The sequence below is a fragment of the Acipenser ruthenus genome, chromosome 28 (genome assembly GCF_902713425.1).
Source record: "Acipenser ruthenus chromosome 28, fAciRut3.2 maternal haplotype, whole genome shotgun sequence".
Classification (NCBI taxonomy): domain Eukaryota; kingdom Metazoa; phylum Chordata; class Actinopteri; order Acipenseriformes; family Acipenseridae; genus Acipenser; species Acipenser ruthenus.
In genome coordinates, this window is record NC_081216.1 from 644268 (window position 1) to 656773 (window position 12506).

Here is a 12506-nt window from a genome sequence, read left to right on the forward strand (position 1 = left end):
GAGCATTGTAAAGCACAGAGAGGTCTGGTAAAGCATAGGGAAGCATTGCAAAGCACAGAGAGGTCTGGTAAAGCATAGGGAAGCATTGCAAAGCACAGAGAAGTCTGGTAAAGCACAGGGAAGCATTGTAAAGCACAGAGAGCTATGGTAAAGCATAGGGAAGCATTGTAAAGCACAGAGAGGTCTGGTAAAGCATAGGGAAGCATTGTAAAGCACAGAGACGTCTGGTAAAGCATTGGGAAGCATTGTAAAGCACAGAGAGCTATGGTAAAGCATAGGGAAGCATTGTAAAGCACAAAGCTATGGTAAAGCACAGGGAAGCATTGTAAAGCACAGAGAGGTCTGGTAAAGCATAGGGAAGCATTGTAAAGCACAGAGAGGTCTGGTAAAGCATAGGGAAGCATTGTAAAGCATAGAGAGGTCTGGTAAAGCATAGGGAAGCATTGTAAAGCACAAAGCTATGGTAAAGCACAGGGAAGCATTGTAAAGCACAGAGAGGTCTGGTAAAGCATAGGGGAGCATTGTAAAGCACAGAGAGGTCTGGTAAAGCATAGGGAAGCATTGTAAAGCACAGAGAGGTCTGGTAAAGCACAGGGAAGCATTGTAAAGCACAGAGAGGTCTGGTAAAGCATAGGGAAGCATTGTAAAGCACAGAGAGGTCTGGTAAAGCATAGGGAAGCATTGTAAAGCACAGAGAGGTCTGGTAAAGCATAGGGAAGCATTGTAAAGCACAGAGAGGTCTGTTAAAGCATAGGGAAGCATTGTAAAGCACAGAGAGGTCTGGTAAAGCATAGGGAAGCATTGCAAAGCACAGAAAGCTATGGTAAAGCATAGGGAAGCATTGCAAAGCACAGAGAGCTATGGTAAAGCACAGGGAAGCATTGTAAAGCACAGAGAGGCACGGTAAAGCATATTAAAAAAAGCATGCAAACAGGGTAAGCTATGGTAAATGCAATGTATAACCATGGGAAAATATGCACAAATACCCTGGCAAGCTTTTTAATAAGGGAAACACACCTAATAGGATGTTAAGCTGTAAGAAATTAAATAAAGAATGTTGGTGACATGAAATAGCCCTGGAATAGCAGGTTGAGTAGAAATGTACAGCTTTAGAGAGTGCTGTTCACTTCACAGGAACGGTACCTGATGAAGACGATCACAGCTCAGAGAATAAAACACAGGTCTTGACCCATGGAAACCACTCCCCACGTAGACACACCTAAGCTACACAGTTCTTCACCCCATAGAGTTTTACACTGTGAATCATATATTGCATTATTGTTGTGTGAGGGTTTTGTAGGATCAAAAATATTCAACGGAACATCACTTATGCTTGTGTTTGGAAATTTGAAATTAAAAAAAAAAAAAAAATCCTCATTTTCAAAATGACTATTGTTGTGCCTTTTCTTTCCACGTTGTATGAATATAAAGATTTGGAAGCACATATCTGAGACAAGACCCGATACACAAACTCATTCACTGGCCTTTGTGTTGTTGTTATCTGTGTGCTTTTAAATCACATCTTTTCTACATTTAACCAACCTTTAACTCTTATCAAACAAAGAATCTGATGTCAACAGAAAATAACAAGACTTATTTTTATTTTTTATTTAAATAGAGTGGTTTAGAACAGTGACTTTTGGTATGCGTCAGGCTTACAGAAACACATTTCAGAAAATGTTGAGATCATTTTATTTCATCCCAGCTATCTACTGTATAATGTTTATATATATATATTTCCAAAAATCTAACTTTTTCAAAATGTGGAAATAACAGAGACCACAAGGGTTCTGAGCCACTCAAATACTGTACAGCAGTACATTTAGGTAGGTGTTTCACTACCTGTGCATTGTCACTAAAAAAAAACACTTAACTGGCTAGACTAAGAGTAATATGTGAGATGCTAGAAGTAAGTTAACATTTTTTTCCAGCTCCATTTGCATGCATAAATGGTACTCGCTGTGCCACAAACGGATCACAGACCAGATAATACATTTGATTCCAATTCAGATTTGTGTAGCCCACTGTAAATCCATAACGTTTTAAAAATGTGTTGCAGCCAGTATGTTAAGTACTTTCTGCATCTCACCATGTTGACTCACAGTTCGTTCTATTTCAGAGGGATTTTAAAGGTGTTCCGGTTCCCATAATTTCTTTTAATATAATGTGCGAGAAGTCTGAGATGCTCTCTCCATTAATTCCAGTTATACATCTTAACTCCTCGAGTACCTACAAAAAAAAATAAAAATAATTATCTTTATAAATCGTTGCAATTAATTTGTATGTGAAGTATTTGCAGGATTTGTCACAGGTTATAAGTATTTTGCAAAACAAATATTTTGCTGTAGCTTGTTTTGAATAGATTGCAATTGATTATTGCTCAAGTCTTACCTGGTCCCATGTGGTGTAGTTAAGAATGAAGGCACTAACTGCAATAACACTAACTGCTAGAAGCATGCTGTCCTCTTTGACTGACAAAAACTTCACTCTGTGAAAAAAAAAAAAAAAGCCTTTTTACCGTTTTAACACAGTACAAGAAATCATGAGTAATGTAGGGTAATGAACGTTGAATTCTGTTTGTTCATCCATCCGTTGGTCTAATGTAAAATTCCTGTAAAGTTTTTTGTGGTTTAAGTTTTAACGTGAGCTAATATCTGTCATGGGCTCCCACTTATGTTAGCTAAAAGCGACAGTAATTGTCTGAACATTTACCATGGCTTTGTGTGCCTTGTCAAGAAAAAAAAAAATTGTATAAAATCCTGTAAAGAATCCATTTTAAAATTCACAAATCATACTAAAAAACATGTTAAAAAATAGCATACCTCTGAACTTCACTAGGAGCTGAATTTTCAATTGTAGCCACTAGTAAGTTATGATAAATTGGATTTCTCTGAAGGTAAACGAACTGAAGCACTAGCTGACTGATCTTATGCAGATACTTTATGGGAACATCTGAGTCATTGTATCCTGAAAGAAGCGTTTTTATAAGATTTATTGCTGCCAAGTTAAATAGCACAAAAAAGGCAGAAATCTGTTTATTTTAATGTTTTTTTTTTTATTGTTTTAAATGTAATTACTCACTCTCTCATTGAATAGATCCATCATATTTGGACACACTTGAAAATAAGACATCTATATTTGGCCGAGGCAGAGTGTCAGAAAATTGTGTTAATTCAATTCCAATATTTATTCTACTAAATGCACATGCTTGATCTAAAGCATTTCCTTCCAGCTAATCTAAAATTCTGAAAAGGAAAGTGTAACGAGTTGGAAAATCTCTGTATTCTTTCTTACACACTGCACTTACCCAAAACTTCCAACAGCGTCTCAACATAAGTAAGTGGATTTGGAATGTTGATGTAGAAATTTAGCGTTTTCAGGATGTTAAGTTCCGACTCCAGTAATGTTTCTTTGTTATAGGAGTAACCCAAAGACTGCAAGAACTTAACAGCAGTGCTGTTGTCAACAATCTGTACAGATAAGATGCATTAATACTTAATTTGTCACATGGCTGAATTCAATTGTTTTCTTTTTTTTTTTTTTTAATCCAGTTGCATACCTTAAACAAACAATGCATTGTGTTTTCCTGCTAAATCTCAGTGTATCACTCTAAAAGGATTGTGGGGTTCAGATTTATTAAATGCGAGTCTCAGCTATGTAAAATAAACTGCACAGAGAGGGCATTCATAATGTAAATGCTTATCCCCTTATCAAACCCTGTTTTTTTTTAAAAAAGACCAGGTCCTGTTTCGACTTGGAAAATCTTTTGAATAAATCACATGAAGCATTTTATTTAGCATCCAAATGCCACAATCCATTAACATACTTCCTGGAGTCAAAGCGTTTGTTACCCGTCAGATTAAAACTCAGAAGTGCCCTCTAGCTGCTTATAGTCCAATTATAACTCATGCATTATATAAGATATATGTTTACATTAACGACTCGTTAATTAATGCAAGACCTATTCCAGCACATTTGCAGAACAACAAAGGGTCACAACTAGCCACCAATGGTTATAAATGGCTTAGGGATCCATTTATCCAAAGTCTTTGTGACTTTGTGTTTTAATTAAAGCAGAATGGTCAAGTTAATCATACTTTAACTTTTAATTTAAAGTTCCACGGGTCTCTGGTATTGTAGCACTGTATTTAAAATGTCTGTAGTATATTTCTGAACTACATTAGCCCCTTAAAAATCTTAATTATTTCAGATGATGGCTAAAGAACCCTGCAGCATACAAAATCATATTTTAACTGTCGATCTTCAGAAAAGACTATACTGTGTCATATAATTGTAAATGCATAGTACTGTACATATAAAGCAGCATTGAACAGTTTCCAGAATGCTGAATTACTTACCCTGCAGTGGAGTGCAAGTTTGCTAGCTAACTGGACACAGGAAAAGACCAGAAGCATAAATTTGTCGCTCAGCTTTATGAGCAGAGAGCCGTAAATGTCTCCTTTGCCTCCGTCAGCGCCAGATGGCAGAGCAGCAACAAACATCTCTTCAATGTGATTGATCATAAACCTGTAAGACAAGCAATTTATGACGTACGTATATATATTAAAAAAAAAAAAAAAAAAGCATTGCCGATGGGCGCTTATGGTATTATTATAAATGGCATGGCTCTAATGTCCCCACCCGCAGCTACTGCCGCTGTACATACAGCATTAAAACAAAACAAAAAAATCAATCTACCAAGGAAAAGGAAAATGTGTGTTTACGCACCTTTCTAAGATTTCTATTGCTTGATATGCAGTGAACGGCTCCAGTCTCAACACTTCACAAATCAGGAAAACAGACTCTGGAAGCAAATACAAAACATTGCTGTACTTCATCAATACAAAATGAAAATGCAATTTGCCTTAAAAGTGTCCTATCTCCGTGTGTTTGCTGAAGGCTCCCTTATTTTGCTTCGGGACCATTATGTGCCAGGTTACAATAATAGTTGGTTGCTTACCGGTAGGTATATTTGAGAAAACAAGCTTATGGGACTTGTAACTCAATAATTCCATTAACACTTTTACTTCGATTTGCTATGTAAAGGTTTAGAATAAATGCAATGATATTATTACAGCAAACGTGTATTTTCATTTATAAAAATAATATCGTGTACACTACTACAGTAATTTGTTACTGTTTCATTTCCTAGGCAATTTCAACTGGGCTAAATAGCCTAGCAGGTGCAAGACTACCTGAAAGTAAACCATGGAAAGCGCTTTTATTTTTTTTAACCTGGTATGGTATCTTATAGCATTTATTTGTGCTTCTCAAAACTGTATACAGTAGACATATATATATCGAATTGAAGTGTGGGTATTGGTAAACATGAATCGTTTCGTTGGTTACAATCCATATAAAGCACTTCGCGCAAGTGTTGTTTCTGAATAGGTCTGTTTTTGCCTGTTATTTTATAACTTGTGATGTAACTTTCTCAAGGATGAAAACACAAGGCGGCCGACAGACCACACACACGTGTCTCTGGGCACATTATAGGCTTTACCTACCTACTAGTCTACTTTGCTTGAAAGTCCCAGCGTGCTCCGACACATTTTCCAAATGTTCTCTATTTTTACCGTTTAAATTAATCAGAAAATCTGCCAGCATGTCGTGGGGCGCAGCGCCGAACTTCAGCTCCTGTCGTTTGTATGAATTTGAACTTCTTGTTCGCATCTTGAAAGAAGGCGTGTTGAGGGGTTTGCTCTCCATTTCAAACTCTGTTTTAAAATAAAAATAACCAAATTCACATTTCACAATACCAAATCGGAATATAATACAATAGATTGGGTGAGCTTTTTTTTCCCCCGTCAAAACTGAGTTCTGAGGTTCCCGAAAAACACCAAAAACGAAAAATTAGTTTCCAGAAGAAAAAAAAAAACTCGCGAGCGAAACTGACAGAAAAAAACACGTCATACTGAGGCCTAGTACTACTCGCGGAGCTGTATATAATGTTGAGGCGTTACAGATAAACTAAAACTTATGTAAGAATATGTATTTTAAAAAAGAATCGGCGTTTTGTTTTAGTACATTTCCTATTTACAATTGTGCACAATCATAAAACGATAAAATTCGACAGTTTAAAATCCGAGCTATGCATACAGTGCGCATCTGTTATAAACACGAAGTGTTGTATTACATTTCGTACATGTACTCAGAAGGTGGCGCACATTGTACATGTTTTGAGGAGGCACTTTTAAAACATTGGTAACAGCCATTTTCTTAAGGAACTATCCGCCTCCTCTCCGTGCTTCTACCTACGGGTGGGGTGCGGGGGAACGTATTTGCGGCTGCACTCACTTCCTGGTTACGGGATTGTCCAGCCATGAGTTTTGAGTGGCCTTGGCAGTACAGTTTTCCTCCCTTCTTTACGTGAGTTGTTGTTGTTGTTGTCTTTCATTTCATTAAACATAATTTAGTATGCAGTATGTATGACGCGGTTTTGGTAACTAGGTAAGGGGTCGCCTTCCCGTGTTGAAAGCAACAGGACTCACTAACTTCCTGTTATAAATACACCAAACCGGCAAGTATCGACAAACACAGACGGAACTTTGTGCAAACTGTCATCGTTTCGGGTTTAGTATGAAATCGCCACCCTGCATAATTTTAATAAAACAAATAGTTTGTACTGTTCTGTACTAAACTGTTAATGTTATTGTCAAATTGTCAAACTGTGTAGCTGATGTGTTTCAGTTGATCGTATTCAGTCAGTCAGTGACTTCCTTAGATATGTTTTTGTTTTGTTTTTTTTAAATACGTCTTTGTTTATAAATTACACGTTAGAAATGATTTATGGACATATTGTAAATGGTGTACATGGTTTTTTTTATAAGGTATGGTTCTCATTTCACGAACATACACGCCAAGTCATTTTTTAAAGGAGTTATACTCGAGTGTACACAGAAAATTAAAATATAAAAAAAAAATATATATATACACATATATATATATATATATATATATATATATATATATATATATATATATATATATAATTTCAGGACGTTTCGGACACAGTGGAAGAAGGGCTTTTTCATAAACGCTGTGAAATAAATATATTTTTTAGACCTTTAAACATTTGTGTACATGCAAAAATAAACTTTAAACTATATATATATATATATATATATATATATATATATATATATATATATATACACACACACGTACTTATTTTACAGGCTACAGCCCAATGTTAATACTCGACAGAAGCAGCTGACAGCCTGGTGCTCCTTGGCGCTGTCTTACTGTCGTCATCAGAAACTCTACACACTGGATGTAATGGAGGCCCAAGAGAGCCCAGTCTTCAACAACAAGAAAATACAGAGTATCCTTTCACCCTCTGTATCTAATTAAAGTTATTTAGAAAAGACAGCTGTCAGTATTTAGGGGCTATGCAGCTTGGCTGGCAAGTGTATGACATCATTTTAAAACATTACTTTTAAATGGGTTATTTGTGCTTACCGCAGTCGCTTGTATCTGAATTAAAAGACCTTCCAATGGTTTTGAGTTTTTAAATCTGTTTTTTAAGTTTTCCTTAAACCGGGCTTCAGGGAAACTCTCAACAGACACTATTCAAGTTATATTTGAAGAGCTCAGAAAAAAAGGTTGGTAGATTGCAGTGTTGTTTGTTTTTGAGTTATCAGCTCTGGTTCAAACTGAGTATATGTGTTTCTTTTTTTTTTTTTTATTCTCTTTTAAATTTACAGGGAACTTGGAGTGGATAGATAAAAACAAAACACGTTGTTTGATAATGTGGAGGCGACCAGAAGAATGGGGAAAAATTATATATCAATGGGTAAGAAGCATTTCCTTTTTTTTTCTTTTTTTTCTTTTGCTACCCCTGTTCTTTTTTCGTCTTTGTAACGGGGGTCAGCTTGTTTTCCAGGCTACCCTTTTTTGTTATTCTAAAACAATGCTTATTTTCCCACAAGGTAATGAGAAGATGGAAATTCTAAAACGAGAATCCATCTCACTGTGTGCAAAAGTACTTCTTATTTATATAGTGTGTGTCTGACGTTGGGTTAGTGAAACTCGCTGTAATATACCTGTCTATCTAAATCTAATGGTGCTTCTGAAGATTTGAATTTCTATTGACTCTTTGGCTCCAGGATCATAAAACACATTGCAATACAAGTCATAAAACTGTTACATATGATCATGCCTAGACAGTTTCATCTGATTTTTAAAAAAATCTTATTTCTGTGCAATACCCAATTTTATTCGACATTGGCGTAAGGCACATCAATTTGACATAATTACTAAAACAGGTATGTCTGTCCCAAGTAAGTTGTGTGTTAACTTTGCTAAACTATCAGTTATGTTAAGGAGCCAGAATATTGTACTGTGATATATTATGGAGAATATTTACTATCTCTTTGATTAGTAAAGTCTAAAAAAAAAAAAAAGAAAATATATTTAAAGAAGATTTGATACAAATTTTTTTTTTTTTTTTCAGGTTTCAAAAAATGGAATGACAAACTCTGTGTTCACACTATATGAGCTCTCCAATGGAGATGACACTGAAAATGAAGGTACATTTTGGATATTTAATTGGACCAGATAAAGACTTGTATTGTTGAAATGTGTTCTAATTAACTAAGCTGCTGCTTCATATAAGTAAATTATGCAGGCGATTCAAGCTGTTTTAATGCTGTCTGATTATCCACCTTGCAACATTTATTTTCGAAGCACTTTCAAGTTGATCCCGATGGCAGACGGAAACATGGCTTTGGTAATAGTCGTTTTTTTTTTTAAATTTTATTTTCTCCTGTTTTGTTTTAGAATTCCATGGTTTGGAGGATTGGATGCTGCTGAGATCACTTCAAGCCTTACAGCTGGAGAGAAAAGCAGAAATTATTACTCTCGATGACAGCAAAGGTGTCAAGTTCTTTTGATGTTTTCTGTGACTGCAGACTGATCCCCTGAGCGGATGTCACATTAGTTTCATGAGGTGGTGATGGTGGTGGGGGGTGGGGAGAGGACACGATACAGTTCTATCGGGAGGCTTATGTTTATAATATTAGGCTAATGCCTTTTTTTTATTTAATATACAGAATAAATTATAAAACTTGTCTGTCAGACTCCCAACTGCAATAAAAGTATTTTCCAGCGCCACCAAAAATATATATATATAAAAGACGGCTTCCTTGTTTGTGTGCTTGTACTGCAGCAGACGATCTAGTTATACTGAAAAAGCAGCGGTGAGCTGGAACCTCATAATGGTTAAACACACTTAACGGGAGGGAGCTGGTGGAGGCTATACTGCTGTACATTTGTCTGTTTGAAAAGTGATATCATGTTTGACTACCTTTTTTTTGGCGATGGCCTAAAGCAAAAAAAAAAAAACAGCTATGTAATGTTTTTGCCGCCTGTAAAGTTTTAATGTATTATATTATCTATGGTATTTAATACACAAGTGTACATACTTAGAATATAAGTAAGTGTACATGCATATATATATATATATATAACAATTATACTTATTTGTTTGATTCTGTGTTTTTTCTCCATTTAAATGATACAACGTTGTTATAGTCTGGAGTGAAAGAGCTCACACAAGCAATAACACAGGTATTTTGTATGGCACTGCATTTCAATTTGAATAGGTCCAAACCATTCAGGGTTTTTTTTTTTGGTTTGTTTTTTACTTTAGGCTGTCAGTATTGTATATAGGACTTCTAAGGAAGTCTTACACCTACTTGCATTATGTCTTAAAGGGTAAGTTAATGTATAGTCCTTATTCTGAATTTACATTGTGTTTCATTGTAGGTGCTTTCCCAGCACGCTGGTGTTGAGAGAGTGTTGAGTTTTAAACGGTGATATGTGTGTTAATCACAAACGCTACATTCAAATAGCCTCTGTCTGCTAAACTACACACTGTACAGCATATCCACTCTCTAAAGAGTGGTGATTGCATGTTTTTACTTGGCCTGTAAAGTGATATAATGCTGACATATATAAAATATACTGTACAACGGATACTGTTGGGTGCTTTGGTGGTGGTAGGGAGTAAGAACACACAATTAAAACGTGCTTGTTTTATTTATTTGAGTATTTTTTGCTTTGCAGATTGTAAATCATTGCAGAATTGTATTCTGTGTTGCTTGTCCACCTGTGTGTTTGAGGGATGGAGAGGGTGTTTATTATACCCTTGCAAATTAAAAGGTTAATTTTACTAACATTTCATTGATAAAATAGACTGAATTGTAACGATACTGTGTTTGCTTGCATTATTGAAGACTTTTTTTTTTAATTAAGTCTTTCATAGCAGGAGTTGCCTAATCTAAAAAGATCAGTAAGTTTAATAGGTTTAAAGTCCTATAGAGTTAGAACGTTAAGCTTTTATGTTTCTAACTCCAGAAGCAGTCTTAACCTAGTTATTATAATCCGGTTTACAGCAGTGTACCTCAAATAAAAACACTTTGTTGTGAATATGATCAAATTACAGCACCTACTGTAATTAAATAGCTTAGGAGGAACATGTTAAAATTGAAGTCTGCAGTTTCCCACACTAAACTCTCTTTACCTGCATTCTTCCATAATTCATCCTGCTGTTGAAAGAAAGAGAAATAGTGGGGATTAAAGTGAAGATTGTGTTAGGGATCCTTTCTTTACCATAGAGCTGGGTAGTGTCACACCCTTAAGAAAGCTTACATGTATTGCTGTGTGCTGGGTGTTGAGGAATAAGCCACACACAGAAGGTATAAAGTCACTTTTTTTTTTTTTTTTTTTTACTGCCCCTTTAGATTTGTAATTACTTTTTTTTTTTATTCTTCTATTTCAGGTGTCCCTTTACAGTTAGGTCTTCGCTTAGTACATGTTGCTAATGCATCGTGCTTTACTGAACCTTATTAACAAATTAAATGTTGAACGAAAAGAAAGCTCATTGCATACACCAGTGGATTTCACAGAGGGGTTCACAGCGTGGACCTCGTGATGGTGCTTCCAAATGTCAAATCTCTGTGCCGCGCGTGCGTGCCTCTGTTTCTGTGACGACGTGAGCCAAGCTAAGGGGTCAATCAGTAGCCAGACGGACAGCAGAGATGGAATATTTATCAATGGCAAACACTGACTCCTTTATTGAGTTACATTACTATCCCCCCTCCCCTCCCCACATTATATGGAATTTGGAATGTAGCCACGACCCTTAAACTGACATTCGCTTGGGATTCTGACAGGCAGAGTAAATAGAATCCAGCAGCACCCTTACTTCTGATACAAAGGGCCACTTGCTTCACACTGCACTGTGTAGGCTGTTGTAGCTTGCTCAGTATTTCTCATCCCGAATCACGTGTTGGACGCATTTTTCCATGCCACACACGGCAGCTCAGCCAATCTAAGCAATCCCTTCGATTTAAAAACATAACCGTCTCACTCATTGTAACGTGACCCCAATCAAATCCACAATTACTCTTAGAAATAAATAGGTGCTTGCTGTACATTTGCTTTGTGTCACAACTGATTAATACAACTAATGTGCTGTAGCCTAGTGGTTAGAGAAAGGGGCTTGATACTAGGAGGTTCCTGGTTCAATCCCAGCTCAGCCACTGACTCACTGTGTGTGTGTGTGACCCTGAGCAAGTCATTTAAACTTCCTTGTGCTCCGACCTTCAGATGAGATGTAGAACTGTGGTCTTTGTAAGTGACTCTGCAGCAGCAGTTGTGATGCATAGCTCACCCCCTAGGATCTGTAAGTTACTTTGGGTAAAAGCGTCTGCTAAATGAAGAATTAACAATAATACATGCATGCATTTCCAGTCAGACTCAGGAATCATGTAATGTAATTACTATGTCCCCACAGATTTAATTCATTCAAAAATACTTAAAAAAAAAAAAAAAGGTTTATTTTAATAAATTGGTTTTGGAGGATTAAATAAACAATGGATTTTTTACTGTTTTTTTTTTTTTTTTAAAGATATCAGCGTTTTCTAGATGGTATAGATTTTCCATGTGAAACATTTTTGTGTATATATATATATATATATATATATATATATATATATATATATATATATATATATATATATATATATATATATATAAGATAGATAGATAGCAAGGCCAGAAACTACTATATCTGAATGTAATCCAATGTAGTATTTGCAGTGTATTTACATGTTTCACCCGGAAAATAGTTTTAAACAGAATATTTCTACACTGCCGAATTGAGGAGGATAAAGAATATCTGAATCAGGGCCAGGTCAAAGTGATAAAAACAAACAAACAAACAAACAAATATTGGCAGGCGATTCACATACGGGCTGGAAGTAGCAAGAGCACAGCTAAATTTCGTCAGCGGCCCCTCTAACCATAACCCTAACCTTAAATCTCGTCAGCGGCCCCTCTAACCCTAAAGCCAAGTGCTTTATCTTTAAAGCAATGTCACGGGCGCATTCCTCAGTAAAGAATTGCGATTGAAGAATGAGTAGACTGGGCGCTGGGAGGAGCTCCTGCGCGTGGGTGCAGGGATCCAGTTACGGGCTCGCCCGCTGAGAGTTCAGGCTGCA

The 12506-nt window shown here is 36.2% G+C and overlaps 2 protein-coding genes across 2 annotated transcripts; one reads left to right on the top strand and one right to left on the bottom strand.

The window, feature by feature from the left end:
* Positions 1 to 1584: 1584 nt before the first annotated feature.
* Positions 1585 to 6130, bottom strand: cntd1 (cyclin N-terminal domain containing 1). The gene is made up of 7 exons (XM_034057257.3): positions 5508 to 6130; positions 4729 to 4804; positions 4359 to 4527; positions 3308 to 3470; positions 2823 to 2967; positions 2392 to 2488; positions 1585 to 2229 (listed from the first exon to the last, which is right to left on the bottom strand). Exons 1-7 carry the CDS (start codon positions 5707 to 5709, stop codon positions 2116 to 2118), a joined length of 966 nt encoding a protein of 321 aa, XP_033913148.3. The 5' UTR covers positions 5710 to 6130; the 3' UTR covers positions 1585 to 2115.
* A 75-nt stretch (positions 6131 to 6205) lies between these two features.
* On the top strand, positions 6206 to 10053 carry vps25 (vacuolar protein sorting 25 homolog). The gene is made up of 6 exons (XM_034057258.3): positions 6206 to 6369; positions 7179 to 7324; positions 7551 to 7604; positions 7707 to 7795; positions 8456 to 8531; positions 8782 to 10053. The coding sequence occupies exons 1-6, from the start codon at positions 6323 to 6325 to the stop codon at positions 8892 to 8894; spliced, it is 525 nt and encodes a 174-aa protein (XP_033913149.1). The 5' UTR covers positions 6206 to 6322; the 3' UTR covers positions 8895 to 10053.
* The last annotated feature ends 2453 nt before the right edge of the window (positions 10054 to 12506 follow it).

Excerpts from the sequence above, each read along its gene's own strand:
- vps25 (XM_034057258.3), top strand. The coding sequence starts at position 6,323 with ATGAGTTTTGAGTGGCCTTGGCAGTACAGTTTTCCTCCCTTCTTTAC. Across the intron at positions 7,325-7,550 it reads CAACAACAAGAAAATACAGA|GGAAACTCTCAACAGACACT; the intron begins GTATCCTTTCAC and ends ACCGGGCTTCAG. Across the intron at positions 7,605-7,706 it reads TGAAGAGCTCAGAAAAAAAG|GGAACTTGGAGTGGATAGAT; the intron begins GTTGGTAGATTG and ends TTAAATTTACAG.
- cntd1 (XM_034057257.3), bottom strand. The coding sequence starts at position 5,709 with ATGGAGAGCAAACCCCTCAACACGCCTTCTTTCAAGATGCGAACAAGA. Across the intron at positions 4,528-4,728 it reads GCAATAGAAATCTTAGAAAG|GTTTATGATCAATCACATTG; the intron begins GTGCGTAAACAC and ends CTTGTCTTACAG. Across the intron at positions 2,230-2,391 it reads ACTACACCACATGGGACCAG|GTACTCGAGGAGTTAAGATG; the intron begins GTAAGACTTGAG and ends TTTTTTTTGTAG.